We start from the raw sequence: 24,128 nt of genomic DNA, 5'->3' as shown, positions 1-24,128 counted from the left end.
GTACTAGTAAATAACCTAAACTTTCGAGTTTAGCGCGAAGCCCACGCTCACTCTACGTTTACCCTGCCAGTAGCAAAAAAATAAAATAAACAGTAAAAAAAAAAAAGCCACCACCCAATCGGTGCCTCTGTGGATTCTTACAGTCCATTCACGAAACACTTCCTGTTTTACTCTCGCGCGTGTCGGCAGCAGAGATAATTCCTATTGGCTGGAATGGTAGCCCTCCCCTTACCCAGGGCGCACTCTTCACATCTGTCTTAGTCACAACCAATCGTGTGGTTTGTTTGGTAGCTACAGGAAGTCTGAGCAGGAAGCTCAGTTCTTCGGGAGGCGGGTCTCGCGCGTAGTCAGCTGCCTCCAGCCTGTTTGCGGTGCTGAAGGGACACAAGTTGTGTTCGTTTCAGTGTTCATTGAACCCGAGTGGGGCTACGAAAATAAAGAGAATTGCACTCGGGGTTCACCCCCAACCTGCCCGGGTCGGGTATTGGTCCGCCGGGCGGGGCGGGGAAGCCGCAACCCGCGCCCAAAGGCATTGATGAACAAGGTGAGGCGCTGCAAGCGAGATCTGCTCTACTTTTTATGTAAATTGCATGCCTTGGTGTGTCCTAATCTCAGTGTATACTCCTTATCTCACGTGGGCTGTTCTTCCAATTTATCTGCAGCCTGGTTCTTTCCAGTGACTTTCTTCCCAATGTTACTTACCTTCACCCCACAACCCAGATGTTTGCTCTCCGTTCTTTCAGCTCCACCCGAATCAAGTAATGCTCGTGTTTGTAAATGCGGTAACCTAGAAACATAGTTCTGTGGTCGCTTATTTGGGTGACTTCATTTAATTTTTTTTATTTGTTTAGCATTGTGTACTAAAGAGGCTAGTAGTTAAGAGGTAATTGACAAAACTTATACATATACAGGGTCACGAGGTACTGTTTCGAGTCATATAAATATGAAAGGGTTTGTAATAGATAACCGTTCTTATTGTATAATACATTTGAGATGATTGGACCTGTTATTTATGCATAACTATATAACCCATTTTCTTGCGCTGCGCCTACTTTTCAATGACAAAGATGGTCTCTGTTTCCAAACGCTCCCAGTTCCTAAAACGGACTTTAAAATCGCAATGAGTCACTTTCCGTTATAATCAGACCTGACCGATATGTCACCGGTAGCTGGCTGTTAAGTTTTTGTCATCTCTAGCATTCCCAGTTGCTTTTAAATACTGTATTTTAAAAATGTAAATAACGTAGACACTGCGTTAGATTTACGCTGGCACGATCTGTTATTTACATCATGTCATAAGTAGCATGATTTAAAAAAACACGATTGTTATAGTTTATCTTAACTCTAGTAGTATATAATAAATGTGTTGAAAGTATTCTCTGTATTATGTATATATATTTTGACTTTTCTAAAGTCAGGAAAATTCCTTTTTATCAGCATTATTAAATTGCTATGGTAGCAACGTTTGAATAATGTATAGTCTGCCCTCATAGCGCTTCTTGTAGTCAACTGACTTTCCACCTGGTTATTGGGTTACTGTCTCGCTCAGGCTGGGGTATAATTCAGCTTAAGTTGTGCTATGGTATTGTGTTCTCAGTCGTGTTTTTGGTTATGTTCTACTTTTAAATTAAGGGGTTGACTGAAGTTACCGCGCATATCTCAGTTAAATGTCCCGACTATAATCCAGTTTATACGACGCATCTCTGCAGTGTGGCATGGTTACAATGTGTTCTGTCACATGTTTTCTTGTGGAAATTTGCGTTTATTGCCACCTGTGCGGTAGCACACTTTGCTGTTTCGTGACTGACGTTTGGGGTTCTCGTTCGCTTATCAGCATCCACACAACAAATACAGCCAGAGTAGCCCTAGCAGAGAGCTGTATTTGTTTACACCAGAAGGATGTGATCAACGTAATACAGATGATGACATGTGGTACACAGGTGGTTCCACTTTTTAAAGCAAAGATGCAGCTGCGCATTATTTGTGGATTTTAACAATGCTGCTTGGCATATACACAATATTCGTCAATATAAAGGAGTGGCTGCGTTTCGATATTATTAAATTGAATTTGTAGGGCGCACAGCTACCAGGAGGTTTCCCGACTCCAGTTAAACCAATTATAAAGTAAATCTGGGAAATGAAATCTCGGCTGGGTTATTTCAAATCCGAGTTGTATCTAACTTGTGCACTTAAAACCTTAGCTGACGGCCATAATCATCACATGCCTTACTCAAGAATCAAGATATACGGGGAAAGGGTTACTCTTTGAAATCGGGACACTTGTTTTGCCATCTTCTGCATTTCCTTTATTTGCTTCTGAAATGAATTGCATCTTAAGAAAATAGGGGATGCAATCAAGCTACCGTAGTTGCTGACATCAGTCTTTGTTGCATTTTACTTACATGCCCACATAAGAAGGTTGCTGCGTATCAATAAGTAGCGCCCATAATAATATTCAATTAGAATCTTAACCTACAATACATGAGGTTGCATTGATGGTACATTTTAGTGAACGAACAGGGCACACTTCCCTTTGGAAAGCAATCATGGTTGAATATCCGATTGCACTTGCACTGATCAGTTGGCCAAATATGGCAACTCTCTTTAGAGCAGTGAACACGAGTCATCTAAAAGCCAGGGGGGAGCTAAAGGGTAACTCAATGGTCACTGGTCCTTGAATTTAGCAAATGTGTTTTTCTCGGTAGGAGAGAAGATATATTCAGTTATGGGTGCACAAGAATCTTGTTAGTTTGCATTGCGTACCCCTGTAGACCGAAATAAGCCTTTATCAATCTAACTGCACTGATGGTTGTCATTCTGCCAATGTTTATCTGCTACTGGATACTCCGATTTACCTTTTTTAAGTTTTCCTTTAACGTACATACATTTGTTTCATTACGATTGGGCTGCAGTAAGTTAAGTGCATTTTGGCAAACTCTTTGGTATGTTTAAGGTACATTATATGTCGCATCGTTGATTTGAGCAAATTTTAAAAATGTGATATTATTTACGTTGCTCTTGAGATGCATCTCTCAGTCTTACCATACTTCATCAAAGGTATGAGAGTACTCTTACATAGAATGTTAATATGTGGTCGTGCTGATTTGGTGTATGGCAAAACGAAACGGTAGTCCTGAAAGTTTAAATAGTTAATTTTGAAAGTAATCAACTTTTAATGTGTCCAGGCTTGGATTAGAGTAGGTACACGTACGCAGTGGCAAGAAAATTTCCCTCAACCGTTTTAAACAATACATCTGCTCCCACCGACTACTACTAAAAATTGTTTTAGCCGTTACGTCACTGCAAATGCTATTCTTGCCCTGGTCTGTTGGTGCAGAATTAACAAGCCAGTACAACCTCAATTACCCGAATGATGACGCAGCCCGCGTTGTGCCGTTAAAACTCTCGATCCCTTTTTTTGTTGTTGTGTAGAGTGAGCGCTATTAAGTGTTAGTAGATTTGTCCGTTATCGGTGCTTAAAGAGATTTTATCTAAGTTTATCTGTATTTGCAATGCCACAGGTTAGTGTTTAATGCTAACAGACTATGGTTCTCCAGTATTTGTCACTGGTCTGTCCATAACGGATGGCGTGTTTTGGTGCATTATCTTTGGCTTTTTGCGTGCGTTAACATAGCCTGGTGCACGCTTCAAAGTTAATCTCTGAGTAGATGCCCATCTGAAGCACTCTTTGCTTTGCCAGACTCTTTCAGTGTCTCCTGCTCCTCCCAAGCCCGTCTTTGGGGTGCCCATGCTTTGGCACTTTTTGGACCGTGCAGGTTGATGACGTAGTCGGAGTTGCGCCGAGGAGTCGCCCGTAGTGGAAGGCTTTGCGGGGAGCACTCAAGGGGCGATCCGAGATGGGCAGAGCGGGTCCCGAGGTCCGTGGCTGAGGGACCCGAGGGCCCTCGAACGCTCGAATAGGGAGCCCCGGAGAGGGAGTCCAGAGAGGGGAATCCGGGCCATGCAGCGTCCCTGCCTGAACGGGAGCAGCGCGGGGCCCCTGTGAGTACGGGTCGGGGGTGGTGGGCATTCCCCGGTGGTAGGGTCAGGGGCCAGAGCGGAGCAGGGACATTAGGGGGTGCGTCCCAGAGCCATAACTGCAGTTAGACATCGGATGCGCACACCATGGTAGCCACCAGGCTTCGCGTCCCTGCGCCTTTCCCATCGGCGCTGTCCCGTTTCTTGTGGGACTTAACTCCCCAGACGGGGTTCAGATACCCCCGTGGACACCCCAGTTCTGCCCCCGCACCCCCATCCCTACACTCAGCCCGCCCGGGACAGCGGCGGGGATTGTCACAAACAACGGCCGCCATGTTGGGAAGAGCCCTCGTCAGAACTTGTCTGGGTTGGATTCTGAGGGAATCTCCACTCCTAACCCTTGTCAGCCCTGACCCCAGTCACCCGCCCCCAAGCTCACGCCTATGCTCTCTCTTTCTCAGAATGACTGTAAAGCTGGGCCAGGACGAGGCCGCCAAGAAGCTGCTGGGCAAAAGGTGTGCGGCCGCAGCGCTGGGAGAGGAGCCCACGGAGGAGGAGGAGGCAGCTTCCCGGGACCCCCAGGAGGAGGGCGAGCAGGATTTCCAGCCATCCGTGCAGCCCTCCCCGGACCAGAGACACTTTCTGCGGTCTAGCGTCCGACCGCACAGCAAGAAGGCGAGGAAGGAACCCACCGCCGGAGTAAACAGCGCCAGAGGCAGAGGTAAGGGAGTTATTAACCCCGCACACATGCACCCTAAAAACCCTGTGCACCTATGAAATACAGCAGTCTAGAAGTTCAGCATCACCTGCGTTCGCAACTCGCTATTCCTCATCGCGTTCCCTCCCACACTCAAACTTCTTGTCTGCATACTCCCAGACCTGTGTAAACTATACACATACCTGTACCCGTTTGCATCCCAACTCCACAGAGAGTTCCTTGCACCCTAACAGGTCTGTGGCCAAATAGTCACATCCAGACTGACCACACACCCCATACTTGCATCCCAGTAAAATTGTTCTAACAGCACTGTTGGTGTTATTAATGCATTGGAACCTGAGTGGCAATTGTACACCTGATATGATTAAATACCGGGTTGGCCTTTGTCAATGGGATCTATTTTTTATTGCTATTATTTTGTGTTCCAAAATACCCATTTAGAGAATTGTTACACATGTATATTAATGTAGCAAGTGTAGTAATATGTATTATTCAAATCGAACTAGGTTTGCTGTTTAAGGTTAATGTAAGAAACATCGCATGATTTTCATGTCTGTTTCAGTTTTTTGCATTGCAATATCTTAGGACAACGGTAAAGACGAACCGTAATTCAGATAGGTTCACCCCTTTGAGCTACACACTTTATTCCCATAATATAAAAAATAAGAAACTGAAGTGGAGGTCTTAGCTTCCTTATGTTTTTTGTTAAATCTTAACTTGTTCTGCTTCATTTTTAGCAGGTGCACATCATTGCATACGTAATTGTTCCGTTTTCAGTTGGGATTTCTTTAACAGTTTCAAAATAGCCTTTTGTTCTCTGGGCAGTTTTCATGATTTCCTGCCCTATATTATTTAATTAGTGGTTTATTAAGTGGCGCTGGTTCAAGATTCATTCATGCCTCCTAACAATTTCAATGCCACCTATCATAAGTTAATCAGTCTGATTTCATCACCGACCCTGGCGTTTTTGTGTTTACAACACTCCCTGAGGAAAACGAGGTATACATATATTACATTTTTTTTAAATAAAAAAAAGCTGGGAACAATGCGCACTATATAAAGGGTGTTAGGTAGCCAAACGCCCCAGATTGAGTATTTATCTCTATACATCGGAAAGCTTGTTATGGAGGATCTCCAACAATAGGGATGTCCACCAGTTTGAGGAAGCTGATGGCATTTAATGACATAATATTGCTCATGAAAAACGCACTGGCAGCGTATTTTATCAAGTATAGCTCATTTATAGGGCAATTGTAAACGTCACATTAGTCAGTTTACCAGTAATTTTCTCTGGAACATTAGACATTTCATGGACGTGTAATAGTAGTACAGTACAACAGACATTCATTTACGAAAATATCTCCCGTAGCTTTTTGTCACTGTATTTCTGTAATCTTGATCTAAGGAACCAGTGTTTCCTCCAGTTATTCAAATTCTCTGGATATATTTAAAATACTCCAGAAACTGACAAATATATGAACGGCTATTTCCATAATTATTTCATGTACGTTTTATGTCTTGGCTCTAGACGTCCCTTCTGTGACCCACCAAAAGTTGCAGATTACAGGAGTTATTGTTCTGTTGCATTCTATTAATTTAGTCCTCACCATAACACAGCTGAATGATTGTTTTCGTGTGAATGGTTTGCAATAATTAGAGTTTGGATCATGGAACCTTTTTGGTCTGAGAGTTTGGATTCAAATCCATTATTGCTTATGAGTTTCGTTGTCAAGGTGACTTAATGGATAAGTCCGTGTGTATTTTTGACTAATCAGATACACTTGTGTTTTGTTATGATTCATCATTGATTAGTTGTGTTTATTTAGTTGCATTCTGTAGTCCTAATAAGTAGTTCGATTAATAGGCTGACAACTACAAGCTGAGTGATAATTTTTTGAGGGTAGGTTGGTGAGAAGTTTTTAACGGGAAGGTATGGCAAATAATTTAATGAAGAAGAGTCGATAATTCTGCTGTATTTATTAGATTCGTGCAAAATTGGTAATGGTAACAGCACAACATTCCAAGAAGCGCTGTATAATTTCTTTGTAAAGGCATAATCATAGGTAGTGACCAACAGTTCTTTACCTTTCATCATGAACGCAGTTATACAACGTATGCAAGCCATCTCTTTTTACTACCAGTCACGTTTACCACCTCCTTATGTGCGCTATTTGTATATCCCTTTTAATTTTACAATACACCTACCATAATGTGTAGTCTAGTTAAGTTCATTTATTTTCATTAGTATTCAAACACTCTGATGCCCCCTTAATTAGGAACATTTTCAGTTTGCACTGCAGCAATTGGGACTAATTGTGGCATCACTCTTATGTTGTATCCTGTTGTATTTTTTCCATCTGTAGTTTCTTTTGCGTCTGGATTGTAATCATTACACATTCTTGTTGTAGTATAACCTCTTCAATTGACTGGGTGTAGTGGCCAGGTTAGATTTGACAACTAATGCACCACAGGAAGTGGACTTGAACGAGGGGATAGGGAAGAGGTATCTCCCGCCTCCACCCTTAATGGCAGCAGGTTTGAATATGAGGCAAAGGGGCATGTAATTCCGGAAAGCAGGAATATTCCTTTTAGAATCGTGTCATGGAACATAGCGGGTATCTATACAAAGTTGGCCAACGAGGACTTTCTGACTTACGTGTCAGGTTATGATGTAATTTATTTACAAGAAACTTTGGGTCTCTGATTTGTTTTTATGTTAATTACACCAAACTGTGCTAGTGACCATAACCCTCTCATAGCGCATCCTAATGGAAGTTTTGGAACGGGCCGACCTGAAGACCCACCTATCCAGCACAATCAAAATAAGGGAATTAGGCTGAAATGGGACTGGGTAGATTCCCAAAATGTTGAGCATAATATCGTTTCTGGAAATCAGAAGCTGATAGCCAGTTTCTTGAAGCAGGAAAGGACCCCTTCAGAAGTAGTACAGGACTTTGAAGCACTTTGCTCAGCAATCTCTTTGACCCTCGTAAAGCGGAGCCCCCCTTAAAATTTACCATTGACTCAATAGCTTAACAACAAAGGCACAAAAGCCCATAAAGATCTAAAAGAGGCCCTACATACTATCCCCCAGGGTATATAGCAAGTAAAAACCTTTAGGAATGAGTACAAATCTGGGATTGAACAGAGGAAAAGGGAATTAAAGAACGAGGCGTGGAATGAGCTAGTGTGAGCAGTGTCCCTAAAGGATACGAAAAAATTCTGTGGAGTTATTAATCATCCAATATTATCAGAAGACTCGTTCTTGATTAATTCTTTGATCCTCGGTGACGTCTGGGAGGCTAATTTTACCCGCATTTTCAACGCTCTAAACAGGGTGATAGGTCCTGGGACATATGGGGTGGAGTTGATCCATAATCCACATCAAGCCATACAGCTAAGTAATTGATGTTAGATATGCAACCCATTTAGGTTTTATTGTGTACAACATTTCTATATTGTTTTAATACTGTACATGCACAATTTTATTTTTGTTATCCCAGGAAGTTGTAGAGCTGCTCCTATTAGAAAATAATACGGATAATTCTGGGTGACATAGCAAGCGCTTTAAGAGCACATTTTCAAGTCAAGGTTTCTCTTGTTGAGAGTTTTGTTCTGCTGGTTCTGATCTTTGTTTTGGGGGTAGCATTTAGTTAATTGATGTGTTATGACTGGAGTTTTCTTTTATACTGCCTTTGGGATGTGTTTTATATCTATGATATTTTTTCTTTTTATCTATTTAACATGTCTTTGTACTGTGCACTTTTATGGTTCACTGAACCGAGATAAAGTTAATATGACCGAGATAAAGTTAATATGACCGGGAGTGTTTTTCACCATCCATACCATGGCAAGTTTATAGGATATTAACTTCTGCACACATTTCCGTGCCTGTGTTACACTTCATTTTCCTAAATATGCCCAGCACATATCTCAATGTGGTAGTTGTAACTTAATGTACATATATCTATCTATCGAAACAAAACACAAAGGTTAAAGTAACGTTCTGGTTAGGTCAATTTGTCAGTGACATTTAACGTTTTGAACTAAAAAAACAGAAATTCACCAGTTCTAGTAAGTAGCGTTAACTTTAACTTGCGCCACCGCTGTGCACTGCTTATGACCTCGCATATGACATCACTCATGACACGTTAAATGACTTCATTTATGACATCAGATTTTTTTGGTTTAAATTTGTTTGGGTTTTAACATAATGACATTTTGACTCAGTACATTAGTGCAATGTTTTAAAACACAGCTACAAGGAAATGCAAGTACTCGTGATCATCAGCGTACATTTTGCTCCTTGACGATTTTATAGCTGTTTAGTCCATGCCTACGTACATTCTGCTGTTTCACAATGTCAGTACTGTATCGCCCATGGAAAAAAAAAACATAAAAAAACTGTCAGGGGGCAGTCTACACGTTGTTCTTAGCTCGTCGGCGGCTCTGTGTCCTGGTCAGGTAGAGTTTGCCGCCCTTGGGCGTACGTGAATTGTTTGCTGCTATGTGGACGGTGTTGTCTTGTCTAATCTTGCCTATATGGGTTCCCAATAAATTGTTGGTGGAGTCGTCCGCCAACACAAACTTGCGATCTTTTCAACTGTTGGGGTAAACTATAGGGAGAAGAAAGGGGAGGGAGCTTTCCAACCAAGAATTAATGTAATCCATCATGTTGATGGTATTATTCCTTCAGTAGGGTGTGAAGGCATGGTAGTGTGTGTGCGAGGAAGGGTCGGAGATGTGAGCCTCTGCAGTATTTCCTGTGTTGTCTAGGGGGGAGTTCTCTGCATGGCTACTACCCAGGATTGACTCTGGAGTGGCGGATTCCCTTGTGGCACTTCTGCGTTCGGACTAACTGGGGGGACCGGTGGGGTCTGAGCCTGTGACGTTGTGGGTGTCTCTGGCGGGTTTGTTTCATGTGTAAACGTATGTAGTAATTGTGCCCATTCTAAGGAGATGGGGTGTTTACGGGTTCCCTTTAGTTCTTCCTCTCTGAATGTCTCTTCCTCTGCTTTCTCCAATTTTTTCATAGCTCCCATCCAGGCTACTTCTGGGGGTCCCGTGGGGGATCTCCATGGCTATTCCTCTTTTCGCTAGTAGGATGGCTTGGGACATAAAGCGGCACTGCACCTTTTCTGTCTTCCGCCTGCGGAAGATCCCGAGAGCACATACCTCCCATGTGGACATAGTCGTGATGTTGGTTGTTGCTCTGAGTGTCCGATGGACCCTGTCCCAGTAATCGTGAATAGTGGGACAGTACCAAAACATGTGTTTGAAGTCCGCTTCAGGGGCTTGACAACGGGGTCATGCAAAGTGTGTGTCTGGGGAAAAAACTGGTGGAGTCGGTTTCGGCGTGAGATAAGCTCTGTGGAGGATATTAAACTGTATGTTCCAAAACTGCGCATTCCTGGACACCTTCTTGGGGTACTCCAAGGCTGTGTTCCATTCTTTGTCATTAACTACCATTTCTATGTTAGTTTCCCCTTTTTGACGTAAGGGCTGAAGGGAGGGGAGGATCAGTTCCCGTACAGCTTTGCAGAGCCAGGTGACCAGATGGCGCCCTACTCCCATGTGCAAAATCGTATGTATCACTGTGTGCTTTGGAGGTTCCCCTATGTTGGGGTTCCAGTACCGGCGGCTACTATCTATAAATTGTCTACGCATTAAAAATTGCCCGGGCGGGAGATCGTATTGCTCGATCATCTGGACATACGTCTTGAGCTGCCCCTCCTCAAACAGGGACTCCACCTCTGTGACTGCCACGTCAGTCCGTACCTGGAGGGCACCCGCCGTGCAGTATGTCTCTCCTTTGTCGAAGCCCACCAGCGGTAGCAGGAGTGAGTACGGAGGCCTACCCCTAGACTTGCGAGGTATTCTCATCGTGCAGGTGCGGGCTATAGACACCTGTAGTGGTCGAGTACGCATGAGTTTAGTGCCCGGCAGCAACAATCTATGGAGTGCCGGCAGTGGTGTGTGGCCCTCCGTGGTGACGGTCTCCCCTGCATGGCACTCTGCTGTCCAGTATGACAGCCACTGTAGCTGGGCCGCCAGAAAGTATGCTCCAAATGACGGTGCTCCCAATCCCCCTTCCGTCTTAAGTATAGTGTTGATAGCGCAACCCTGTGTCGACTCCCCCCCCCCCCCCCCCCCTCTCCCATATCAACTCGGTAAGAAAACTATCCAATCTGGTAGGTTAGTGAAGTGATACAGTAGTCGGGGGACCATTATCATTTTCTCCAGTGCCACTCGTCCTATAGGGGCAATGTTTTCCAGAATCCCAGAGCCGATCGAATCCCTGCCAACGCCTTGCGATGATTCCCTTCATATAAATCTTCAGGGGTGTGGTACAGCCTCACTCTCTGGTATCTAGGCGCCTCCGCGTTCCACCCTAGTGACTGAGATCCAATCTGTACTTCTAATGGGTTCAAGTGGGGGCTCAGGGGGTATATCGTGGATTTCTCCCAGTTCACCTTGAGGCCCGAGGTGTCCGCGAAGTCTCCGAGTGCCCTCCAGATAGATGTTAGGTCTCGAGTGGCGTCTCAGACATATATTCATAAGTCGTCCGCGTATAAAGATACACAATGCATTGTGTCCGCTAGTGGAATTCCCCACTCCTCGCCCTCCCTTCTCAGTTGCACCGCCAGGGGCTCCACCCCCAGGCGAACAGTAGAGGAGACAGTGGGCAACCCCTGTACTGCGAGCCCTGGGGAGATGTATTTGCCTATTCTGACTCGAGAGGTGAGGCGCATGTAAAGGAGCTTTGTGTATATCAGGCCCGGACCGACATTGATTTTCTTAAGGACCTCAAATAAGTATGGCCATAATAGGGTATTAAGTGCCTTTTCGAGATTTAAAATTAGGCACGCCGCGTTTGGGAACCGCCTCCCTGACGTATCTTGTATGTGGAATAGTCTGCGTATGTTTTGCGATGTGTTACGTCGTGGAACGAAACCACATTGGTCCGGATGAACCAATGGCGTCAGGATTTGGGCGAATCTTTTTGCCAGTATTTTGCCTAGTATCTTGCAGTCCGCGTTGAGTAAGGTAATTGGTCTGTTTGAAGAGGGGAGCGTTGGGTCTTTATGTGGTTTTAGGAATGTGACTATCATCAATTCCCTATGGGATCCTGGTAGTTCACCTCTATCTAGTGCGTCGTTGTACATGGTGACTATGTGTGGGATCAATTGGGCTGAGAACTTGCTATAATATTCAAGTGGAAGGCCATCCAATCCCGGGGCTTTGTTTCGCGCTAGCGCTCTAATCGCTTGAATGACATCTGCAGATTTTATCCTTTTCTCTAACTGTCTTTTATCCGCTTGTGGGACCTGGGGGAGTGGTAATGAGTGCAGAAATCTAGTAATTGCTTGAGGGTCTCCCTGGCTTGGGGCTTGATAAATGGAATAATAAGTATGGAAGACGTGTAATATCTCGGGCTGGGAGTGCCGGAACGTTCCTGTCTGATCCCATACCTCTGTGATTGTTTTCACCTCTGGTTCCTGTTTAGCGAGCCAGGCCAGGAGTGTCCCTCCCCTGTTGCCCTCCCGGTGTACCCTGGTGGCATATACCCTAAAATTATAATTGCGGAGGTCCCTCAGCGATTCTGTGTGAGTTGTCTTGGCCCTGGCCACTTGTTCTGAGGTGGCCTCGCAGCTGTCTTCCTTTTTCAAGAGGTTTGCTAAGGCGTGTTCTGCTTCTTGTAGTGCCTTCTCTAGTATTCTGCGCACCCCTACTACATGTTGTATGCAGTGCCCCCTCGCTACGACTTTGCATGCATCCCATTCTATCAACCGTGAAGTTGCCGTTCCTGCGTTTAATGTGAAGTGTTCTTGAATATGTTCCCCGTGCTCCTGCTTGAACACCTGGCCTGTAAGGCACTATCACTGCAACTTCCATGTGGGTACGGGGGGTGAGGTGGGTTCCATCTGAGGGTCAGCGTGTGTGCGTCATAATCCGATAGCACCCTTCCTAAATAATCAGAGTGTTGTGCTTTGGGGAGTAGGGCCATAGAGCATAACAATCTATCGAGACGTACTCGTAGGTTATGGGTTATGGAGTGAAAAGAGTACAGTTTGGTTGTGGGGTGTCGTGCTCTCCACGTATCTGTCAGCGCCCAGTGTTTCACTCATATGTTAAAAAGTTCTGTATGCTGGTTAATGTACTGGCGGAGGGTGGGATCTGTCCAGGCAGTGTCCAAAACGCAGTTGTAATCGCCGCAGAGTATCCACGGGGTGAGTGTGTGTTGAGCTAACGTACCTGTGAGGCGGCTCCAAAATGTGGCCTGCTCTACATTAGGGGCATATATACTACCTATTAGCACGGGTTGCCCATCTAATAAGCCCTCTATCATCGCGTAACTCCCTTCCTTATCTAATACTTGTGTCTGTTCTTTAAAGGGAGTTCCCGGTCTGATCCAGACCAGAGTCCCCCTGGCGAACGCTGAGTACCCAGTGGCACAGATGGTTCCCCTCCATTTTCTACGCAGGCGCTCTACCTCCGTCGCTGTCAGATGGGTCTCCTGCAGGAGGGCTATGTGCGCCTGCTGTCTCTTTATGTAGGCATATACTGCGTAGCGCTTGTTTGCCGTATGTATTCCCCGAACATTGAATGTGATAAATGTGATGTCAGTATTAGGGATTCTCGTGGTCATGTCTGCTGATGCTTATACAGACGTCACTTCTGCTCTGTTCTGTCCTGTCTTCCAGACCCCTTCCGTCCGCACAGTCATCCTCCACATCCTTTACATCGTCCCAGTCGTTCGCTCCTACACTGATTCTAGGGAGGTGGTTTATAGGGGGGGAACCTGAGAACAAACTTTGGGAAACGTTCCCAACTTAAAGGGCCTATTGCTCGAAACAACAAGTCCAAACTGTACACCTCGTACTGTCTCTAGTTCATTACGTGTGGGGGAAGCTAGGCGTCGTCACTGGGGGTCAGTGCCGTAGCTGCCCACTTCATGTTGTAAAAGTGTATATGCCTGCAGATGTCCGTTCCTCTTTTCTGTCGTTCGTGGCGTCTGGCGACTTCGTGGAGCTCTCTGGTTACTGTCGTGATGTGACCTCTCGTGTCTGGGGTGTGCCAGTGGACCAGAGGGTGTGAGCCAGGACGGCCCCCCCCCCCACCCCCTGCATCTTCCGCTTTCATCATGTTCATCATATCAGTGTGTCGGCTGCCTGTGGGGTCGCTAGTGGTGGTGTGACCGAGCCCTCCCGGGAGGTATGTTCGTCGCTGAGTTCCTCTTCTGTTGTGAAGAGATGTGGGCCTCGCTCTCCCTCTGAACTGTCTCCTGCCTGCCCGGTCACTGCCGCTGCCTGTTCTGCGTTCTGCTATTATTTGTTCTAGGCCGGGGGAGCTCCAGGTGTTGGAAAACGTTGGACGGCTCAGCTGCTTAAGAGTGACCCGTTTAGGCTGCTGCCGCCACCCATTGGGGGGGTCGTTGATTTTGCGTGGCTTTGTGGTCGGCCTGTTCTCCAATGTTTTGTTCCACCCAATTCCTCGCGTCTGCCGGATCAGTGAAAAAGTGCGTGCATCCTCCGTGAATGATCTTAAGGCGGGCTGGGAATAGGAGTGCACATTGTATGTTGTTTTGACGTAAGGATCGTTTCACCGCGAGGAACGTGGCTCGCTGTTGTTGAACTGCTTGAGAGTAGTCCGGGAATAGCATCACCTGTTTGTCCTCGACTCTGAGGGTTCTCTTGCCTGGCAGCTCTTAGCACTGTATCTCTGTCCTGGTAGTGAAGTAATTTGAGCAGAAACGGCCTGGGTGGAGAACCTGGAGGTGGCTTTCGGGCCTTAACCCTGTGTGCTCTTTCTACCGAGAAGAATGGTGGTAGGTCCTGCGCTTGGGTGAAAGTTCTGATCTATGCTTCTACTTACTGTATGGGGTCCGCCCTCTCTACTCCCTCCGGCAGATTAAGAACCCGGATACTGCTCCGGCGGGAGCAGCCCTCCAGGTCATCTGTTTTGCATTCCAGGGATTTCACTTTGGTCTGTAGATCCATGAAGGCATCCTGATGTGACTGGATTTGTGGCTCCACGGTCTGTAATGTCCTTTCTTCCTGCTTGACTCTATCCGCCAGTTTTCTATGGTCGTCTCGTAGCAGGTTGAGGTCCTTGGTGAGCACACCGAATTTGAACTCCATGGTCACCCGGGACTGTTCTACCGCTGCCAGGACTTTGTTGAGTTTAGCGTACATGGAGTCCGAGTGTGGGGGTTCCCCATTCTGTCTTGCCTCCGAGGGTGCAGGGGAGGGCTGCCTCCCCGCCTCTGGGCCTGGCGTTGTGCCTGTGATCCGTTGTCGCCCCATGTTCATGCTGGTCGGATGTTGATCCTTCGATGTGGTCCCTGGGCAGCAAGCTTGTGATTATCTTTTAGATGGCAGTGCAGTCCGCCTCTTCTTTCTCTCTCTGTGGACCCTTCTGTTGTGTGTAGCTTGAGGGCACCTCTGCAAAGGTTCGATTATTGGCGATGTCTACTGTTGCCGGTATTGGGAAGTGTTCTGTCTCCGCTCGCTCAGCTGTCTCCCCGTGCCGTGGGGTCCCAGGGCTACCGGACCTCAAAGACACTGCGTTAGGGGGTTCAGTGAACTGATGGCGTTGGTAACACTCTTCCCGTGGTCTCCCCTGTTGTATCCAGACTCCAAATTTCACCAGAGCGTCCTACGGGGTCCCACCGCTATGAGTGTGTGTCTCTGCAGTCCTTTCCTGTGCCCTGTAACTCCCGGGCTTAGTCCCCGTGTTTGGAGACAGCTGGTGGGACCGACTGCTTCCTGCAATCCTTTTGTCCTAGCTCCTGTGCCCTTCCACGACTGCTGCTGGTTTGCCGTCCTATCAGAACCCAACAACGCGTTGTGGGCCTAAGGTCCACCACTCCTCTCAGTTCCTTCGGTGACAATCTTTGGGTCCAGCTCCCTCTGTGTGGTCCACGCCCGCTACAGTCCAGAATCACGTGGCCGGGCCGTGGGGAGATCGGGGCACCCACTCCCTCCTGTCCTGGTGAGTTTGCGCTCTTCACACCTCAGTGGTAATTTATGTGCTCTCCTTCGTCATCGCTACCATCCGGCGAGCACCGCCATTTTGTTCGGGGCCGTCAATACAGGCTCTTGGCTCTGCAGGGATTCCAGCTTGACCTGGGCCGAGGGAAGTGCTTGAGCTTCTTTTTAACATGGGGGGGGAAGGGGGTGGCGCTCCTCCACCCACCCCGGTCCCACTGCGGTAGTCTCTCGCTGGGCGCCCCTCCAGACTCACCCCCGCGCCCTGGGACCCAGCGCATTAGGTCCCTGGGGCGATCAAATTGGGTGGGAGGGGGGGGGGAGGCCGTCCGTCGCGCTCAGGCAGTCCGGGGGCCCCTGTCTACTTTGGCTTGGCTTCAGACCGGGATCGCAGAAGTGCATATGCGGGCCCTTAGAGCACCTCCAAGAGTACTCACTGCGGCTTCAAATCGTCCCGGACCCTGCTCGGGTGTCTTCTCCACAGTGGCGCCGTGGCCGCCTCTCCGTTTAGGGGAGCGCGGGTTCGCTGGCTTCCTCTTCCCCCAGCTCACCGACGTCAGCCGAAGGGTGCCGCCATTTTGGATTAGCGCTGAAATCGGCGGGCCGGTCCCGTATCTCAGCGCCCGTGCCGGTTAGACCGTGACTGCGGGCTCCAGCACTCACCGTGTTAAATTTCGCCAAGGTTCGGGCTTTTAGTGCAAGGCTATGGCATATTTGCGTGGGCAGCTGATAGTAGCACTAAAGGAGTGCATCCGCCATCTTGGCTGGCTTGGCCACGCCCCCTTTGACATCACTGATGACATATCAAATGTAATCTTATTGTGCTAGTTTGTTTTAAAGTTTACATGGTGGTGAGCAACTACCATATTACTTTTCTGCGTACTTTTGTACAGCCAGGGTCCAGCTAATGGGTGTGATTATATACAAAGTGCATGTGCTACTAATGCATCATAGCTGTGCTGAGGTATTGAAGACTTAAATGTTGGCATTGAAGACTAACCATGTGTGCAGGTGACAGTTGACAACTTGTGTCAATTAATTGCTACACAAGTTTTTTGGGTCTGTAGAAAAGGTTTGCAACAGGGCAAAGGTTCTATATGCAACATCCTACGTATTGTAAGCGCCCTTTGTTTTAGTAAAATATTTTTAATTTGCATTTTTGTTAAACATAACCTAATCAATCAAACAGGGGGTTTGTAGAGCGCGCTCCATGAGGATCTCAAGACTCTGGGGGGGGGGGGGGGGAGCAGTTCCGGATCAGTTGAAGAGCCAAGTTTTGAGGTCCTTCCTGAATGTGTGCAGGGTCGGAGAGCGTCTGATGTTCACAGGGAGCTTGTTCCAGGTCTTGCCTGCGATGTAGGAGAAAGCACTCCCACCTGCTGTTTCTGCGGATGCGGGGGACTTCTGCCAGGGCAATGTCGACGGAGCAGAGTTTGCTTGTGGAATGCAACTCTCTTGTTGAGGTATTTGGGTCCTATGTTGTTGAGGGATTTGTAGGCGTGGGTGAGGAGCTTGAAGGTGACCCTCTACTCGACGGGAAGCCAGTGGAGATCTCCCAGGTGTTGGGTCATGTGTTCGTGGCGAGGTGTCCAGAGTACGAGTCTCGCTGCAGCGTTTTGGATGTTTGCAGCTTGTGTAGAAGAGTTCTGTTGGTTCCGGCATAAAGGGCTTTGCCGTAGTCCAGTCTGCTGGTTATGAGCACGTGGGTAACGGTCCTTCTGCAGTCGGGGGGGGGGGTATCCATTTGAAGGTCTTGCGGAGCATATGCAGGCATTTGAAGCTGGAGGTGGTGACGGCGTTGATCTGGCGGTTCATGGAGAGGGAGGAGTTGAGGATGATGCTGAGGTGTCAAGCTGGTCTTTTAGGGGGTGGGTGGGTCCGCGAGGAGGAGGGCCACCAGGTGTTGTCCCAGGTGGAGACAAGCTTAAGACAGCTGTTTTTCATCCAGGCTGCGACGTTCTTCATTCCTTCATGGAAGCAGAGTGGTGTCTTCGGGATTCTTCGTGAGTGAGAGCATGAGCTGGTTGTCGTCTGCGTAGGATACTATGCTGAGCCCATGCTGTCTGACGATGGCAGCGAGGGGGGCCATGTAGATGTTGAAGAGCGTGGGGCTGAGTGATGAACCTTGTGACACACGGCAGTTGATGTTGGTGATTTCAGAGAACAAAGGAGGGAGTCTGATCCTCTGGGTTCGGTCGTAGAGTAAGGATTGGATCCAGTTGAGGGCGGTTCCTTGTATCTCTGCGTCGTGAAGTCTGGCTGTAAGCGTGCGATGTGAAACCGTGTCGAAGGCTGCAGAGAGGTCTAGTAGGATGAGGGCTGAAGTGTGTATCGAATAGCATGCGGATGTCAGTGGCTGCAAGGAGGGCAGTCTAGGTGCTGTGGTTGCTGCGGAATCCAGACTGGAAGGCGTCTAGGATGGAGTTCTCTTAGATGAAGGTGGTCAGCTGGGTGTTTACAAGTCTCTCTGACTTTGGGTGCGAAGGGGAGGAGAGAGATGGGCTGGTAGTTTTTCAGGTCCGTAGGGTCAGCCGTAGGTTTCTTGAGCAGGGGTCTAACCTCCGCCCGCTTCCAGTCGTCTGGGAAGACGCCGGATCCGAAGGAGGTGTTGATTGTCCGTCCTTTGGGTGGGATGGCGGCAGCCCTGTGGAATATGTGCGTTGCGCAGGGGTCCGTTGGAGCTCCTGAATGGGTTTTCATCATGGTAGAGGTGGTGAGTTCGACGGTGGCCGAATTCCAGGTCATGATAGGCTTGTCGGTGGAGGGGTCGTGGGGGGTGGTGTCTGACGTCTGTTCGCTGAAGTTGTCGTAGAGGGCCTTGATCTTAAGATGGAAGTAGGAGCTGAGCTTGTGCAGAGTTCCTGGGAAGGTGTGATGTCCGTGGCTTCGTTGGAGGATTTGGCAAACTGCTGTATGATGTTGAACAGTTCCTTGGCCCGGTCTTTATCTTTTATGAAGGTCCGTTTGGTGTCTCTTATGCGCTGGTGGTATTCCTTCAGGGCGCTCCTGTGGTTGTTCTGTGTTTTTCTGGTTTCGATAGGTTTTCCCTAGGCGTCTACAGGAGCATCTGGCCTTTTGTAGTTCTGTGGTGAACCTGGCGGAGTTCAGAGGTCGTTGTTTGGGGGGTGTTGGAGGGGTGCAAGCTTGTCGGCGCAGCAGGAGATCCAGCGGTGAAGTTCTTTGGCCGCGGAGTAGGTGTCGGCCGCGGCGCTGGGGGAGTCCTGGAGGACGGTGGTGATGAGGTGTTCCTCTGTGACCTTGCTCCAGTTCCTTCCTTGTGGGGGGGGAGGCTGGGCTTGTGTGCGGTGGTGGTGTTGATGGTGAAATTATGCAGTGGTGGTCCATCCGGAGGAGGTTGGTGGTGTGGCTGAAGCAGATGTTTGTCCTTCCTGCGAAGATTGGGTCGAGGGTGTGTTCAGCTCTGTGAGTGGGCGTGTTGACCAGCTGCTTCAGTCCGAGGTTGTCGAGGAGCGTGGTGTAGTCTGGGTCGTTGCAGTTGTCGAGGTGGAAGTTCAGGTCTCCGAGTAGGATGTAGTCCATGGAGGTGATGGCGTGGGGTGCGGCCAGCTTGGAGATGGTAGTTGCTGACTGGTTGCGAGGTCCCGGTGGTCTATAGATGAGGGTGCCGCGAAGCGTGGTCCTGGGACTGGTCTGGGTCTGGAAGTGGAGGTGTTCTGTTTTGGAGTGGGGGTCATTCGTGCTGGATGTGGAGAGTCGGAGGGGGGTTTTGTGTGCGATGGCGAGTCCTCCTCCTGGGCGGTGGGAGCGGTCCTTCCTTTGGATCTTGTAGACGTCGGGATGGCAGTGGCGATGTCTGGGATGGAGGATGCGTTGGTGCGAGAGGGTGTCGATCATGTCCCAGATCGCTACGGTGTGTCGGTGCAGGGAGCGCACGTTGAGGAGGATGCATGTCAGGGTGTCGGCGGTGCGTGCATCAGGCGGGCCTTTGGTGATAGCGGGAGCATTGTCGGTGGTGAAGAATCTGCGGCAGTGTCTGCATGAGAACTGTCCGTTGGTGGCGTTCGGAGAGGATATTTCGCAGTCGTCGTGTCTTCTGGTATTGAGTGCATGGAGGGTGGTGGCATCGTAGCGGTGTGGTCTTGGAGGTCCAGGGTCGCGGACGGGCGCATACGGGCTTGCCTTAGGCGCGCCAGCAGCATGCATCGGCTGCGTGACACGCAGCGGCCGCTATTATGTACAGGGAGGTGGGAGGGGCGTGCAGCAGCTGGGAGGGGGGAGCAGGGTCGGAACGGCAGGAAAAAAACATAAGGGGAAACGGACGGCACCAGAGTGAGCAGGGCACAGGGGACACAAGTGACAATTAAAATTACAAATCAGGCAGCAATATAAAAGAAATAAGGTCCAAGAAATACAAACGCAGAGGCAACGAGCAATACAAACGCAGAAGCAAAAGGCACTGGAAGACCAACTCTGTACGAGGCAGCTACTGGCACCGGGTCTCGAACCCTTCTAGGGTGGGGCTCTTGTACACGACGCAGAGGCAGGGCACAGCGGAGCTGCTGGGGAGAAGAGCGGGCCTCTGACCTAGGGTCAGAGGTCTTGCTCCTACTACTCTAATCTACATAATACAGTGGATAGCGTAGGGGCTCACAGAGAAGCAATCAATAATAGATCAATTAGCAAAGGAGCGTGTGGTGTCAAAGTAATTATCAATACGACACTGTAAAAGAAGACCAGCTGGTGAATTTCATTACACATATCTTAACAATGGAAATTAAGTGCGAAAACTTCCCCACTTCGACATTCAGGTCTCCCACGCATTGATACCCATCCAACAGCCCAGAGTCAGATGCACCATCCTAATCTCAAGAGGTCATGGGGATGCTGGAGGGGAGTAAACCCCAAGGAGTGCCTCCCCCTCCACGATCTGCCCTCCCTGACCTATTCAGGAGTGAAAACTCCCTCTGCAGACAGTAGAACTAAACGAGTTTAAAGCTAGCATTTCTGGCCACCTTGGGGGTGAACTTTAGTATCTTCCGCCAAGCCATGACCAGGGGTGTGGAATTAAATAAAATATCTACTTGTCCATGGGGCAGATTGCTTCATAAATCTACTTATCTCCCACACCAAACAAAGTTATACAAAAACCATCCCAAAACAAGTCACACATTGACTAAACTAAAAAGCTGACTACCATGTTCAGACCTACTGGCTTTGCCAATGCTAGTTTATTTTTGTATCCCATAATCTTATTGAAACTGGTTACTCTGATTTTCCATTATGAATATTTTTGGAAAATATTAGCGTGCATCAACACATGTTACTAAATGATGCTGTAACAAAATGGAACCTGTCATTTTACAGTAGTTTATAAAAATGTTTTTGTTCCTACTTTCATTTTTTTATGAACATTTTATTTTGAAAGCAAAGAATCATTAATTTTGCTTTCAGGTTTCTGTAAATAAAATCAGAGAGCATTCTAGGAGCATTATACATAGCCCCATATTGCTAAACTTTGAAAACGTGCACACATTTTTATACTGGAACTTCTCACTTCTGCAGTCAGAGCTTACAGCATTTACTTAGAGAGCGCTCACCCTAATAATAAAGGTTTGAATTAATAAACCATAAATACAACTTTGAACAGCATTAACATATGGAAACAAATATTTCCTAAACTGCAGACAATGCCCTTCCTTGATCCATAATGTGGTACTGCAAACTAACAGCCAAAGGGTTTGTGCTGCCTACTTGTCCCAAGGACATAATACACATGAAAAGTGTTGCTCCTTACCCCAAACAATATGTCCTGGGCCTCGGGCTATAGGAGTTCTACATCCCTGTATGACAGTCAGTGGTGATCCTAAATCCTCCTCCCAGCGCTGTCGCAACTGCACCAAGCCCTGCTGTGCCCCTTTCGACCTAGCTCTGTAGAGTAATATGACCACCCTTGTTCTACTCGTAATGCCACAGACCACCCACTTGTGGACCTTGTGCAACAGAGCCCTGTAGAGCAAAAAGGGTCCAGCAGGAAGGTCGCATGTCGCCCTTAACTCCAGAAAGGAACAAGCTTCGCCCACCACAAACATGTTGCCCGCTAAAGTGAGTCCTGCCTCAGGCCACTGGTGTAGTCCCACCTAACATCCAAGTCTCCTTCAGTGCCAAACAATCTGCAAGTGTAGTTCACTTGTGTATGGTGTTCTTGTGCGTGTTCTTTGTAATGCCCTTGCTCAGACATTGTGTGCCGTCGTAGCCACCACAGTCTCATCGCGAACCATGGAGAAGGGGACAGGTCTTAGTAAAATGGTAGTCAAGACATCCCCTGAGGGCAGTCCACATTCCTGATTGCTCACCGCATTGCACAACATGGATTTCCGACGGGCCACCCATTGCAACTGCGCTGCCAGATGATAGAGTTCAAATTCTAGAGCTGCTAACCCTACCATCTCCATTGGGAAATTTAATTTCCGTAGAGCCACCCGATGCCTCGTTGACCCCAGTATAAAGTCAGGAGAATACCAGCTCACTCCCAAATGAACCGACGCGGGAGCTCCTTCAGCAGGGCTGCAAATAAATAGACTAGTTGTGGCAGCACCACTATCTTACAAAAGCTATCCACCCACCGACAAAGGCAGAGTGGACCAGAAGGCCAGAGAGCATCTCAGGATGGCAGCTACCCAGCCAAAATTGCCCTTGTACAGCAAGGCCACAGTACGATAAACGGGCACGAACGGCTTGGCCTTGGCCTAACGGCTAAGGCGCTTGACCTCGGACCTGGGGATCTGAGTTTGAGTCTTGGTAACGACGCCAAACATCCTGTGATTCTGGGCAAATCACTTAATCTCCCCGTGTCTAACAAAAATGAATGCGTGTCCTCATATAACGTAACTGGTGCTATGTAAAGCGCTCTGATACCTGATTCAGTTCGGGTCAAGTTCACGCTATATAAAACTCTGCAAAAAATAAATAAATAAATAACTGGTTCGCAAGGCAGTGGCAGCTGGGAGATGTCTAGTCCCCACGCCCCCCAATCCCCCTTTATGCAAAGAGTGTATGCAGGATTCGTTACAGTTAACCTCTAGACCAGATTGTCACCCCAAATCTGTCAAGGGCGCCACCGCTCCTTCCAGGTCAGTTACCCCCCCCCCCCCCCCCCCCCCTCTTCCATGTATAAAAGCATGTAGTATGTAGTCCGCATACACGGAGAGACAAAGGCAGCTACGGGAGATCTGAAAGTGCATTAATGTTCCCCCTGTCGGACTGTCCATGAAAATGGCTCTAAATCTAAAACAAAGGAAGGAGGGGATAGCAGGCACCCCGGTCTATTGCCCCCCTTCACCTAGCAGGCCTCTGAGATCACCGAGCCAGTATGGACCCGAGCCATTGGGCAAGTGTTCAGTAGCTTTGCCCACCTGACAAAGCACAGCCCAAAGCCCATACCAAGCAAAGTATCATAGAATAACTCCCAATGGAGTGAGTCAAACGTGCTTTGTCCACCTGACCATGCGCAGCCCAAAGCCCATAAAGAGCAAGGTAGCATCCAAGAAATCCCAACGGAGTGAGTCAAACACCTTCTGGATAGCCACGGAGGGGACCATAGAGTCTGACTAAAGCCTTTCTCGGTGGTCTAGGATATGAAGCAGTTAACAAATATTAGGCAGAGCACTACAGGCAGGAATAAAAACCAGTCTGATCCGGGTGGATCAGGTCACACATGCGGTAGTATCTGGTTCGCCAACACTTTACTCAAGATTTTATAGTTGGTATTAAGCATTGAAAGAGGGCGATATGAGTCAAGGAAAATCTGGCCCTTTTTAGTCCGTGACACAATCGTAGCCTCACGCAGAGTGGGTGGGAGCGCACCCGCCTCTGGTAGTCATTAAACAGGGCCACCAGTTAAGGAATAAGATCTGCAACATACATGGCATAAATGCTATGGGCAGTCCATCCAACCCGGGGACCTTCCCTTTAGCCATCTCCTTGATTGCACCCCGTGCTCAGTAATATCTGTACCCAGTTGATCTGCAACAGCAGCTTCTAATATCACGTGAGAGGAGACTGCGATGCAGTTCAGAACATCATCCTCTTTTACCCCGATCCTCACAGAATACAAGTCTCAGTAATAATGGAGGAATGCAGCGTTGATCTCATCTTAGGTTAAGACATCCAGTCCAATACGTTATGGACCTGGAGGATCCTGCAAAAGCCAAGCTAGCATACTCCCTAATTTGTCCCTCTGCATGGGCTCTAGTAACAGATGCTCTGTCATATTGTCCCAGGCGCTTCACCATAGTGCGCAATTTCTCTCCATTCATTGAGGCTCTGCTCCCTGCCCTCGGGTGTCCCCCTCACCCCCCAGGTCCTGGGGAAGCCCATCAAAAACCACGTACTGCCTCTTAATATCAAAGTGTACCTGTGTGCCACCCCAATCTTGTAAAAGATGCAGTAATCCCTTATCACCACCTTCATAACCTCCCATT

At 48.1% G+C, this 24,128-nt stretch overlaps 1 protein-coding gene across 1 annotated transcript in view; it reads left to right on the top strand.

The window, feature by feature from the left end:
• Positions 1 to 320: 320 nt before the first annotated feature.
• CRAMP1 (cramped chromatin regulator 1) overlaps positions 321 to 24,128 on the top strand; it is a 1,037,800-nt gene continuing 1,013,992 nt past the window's right edge. The window contains exons 1-2 of the mRNA XM_078662937.1: positions 321 to 544; positions 4,440 to 4,699. Coding sequence (XP_078519063.1) covers positions 4,441 to 4,699 — 259 coding nt within the window. The 5' untranslated portion in view covers positions 321 to 544; position 4,440. The remainder of the gene's footprint in view (positions 545 to 4,439; positions 4,700 to 24,128) is intronic.

This window comes from Lissotriton helveticus, chromosome 10, assembly GCF_964261635.1.
Source record: "Lissotriton helveticus chromosome 10, aLisHel1.1, whole genome shotgun sequence".
In the NCBI taxonomy this organism is placed as follows: domain Eukaryota; kingdom Metazoa; phylum Chordata; class Amphibia; order Caudata; family Salamandridae; genus Lissotriton; species Lissotriton helveticus.
This window is presented reverse-complemented; position numbering and strand designations above follow the sequence as displayed.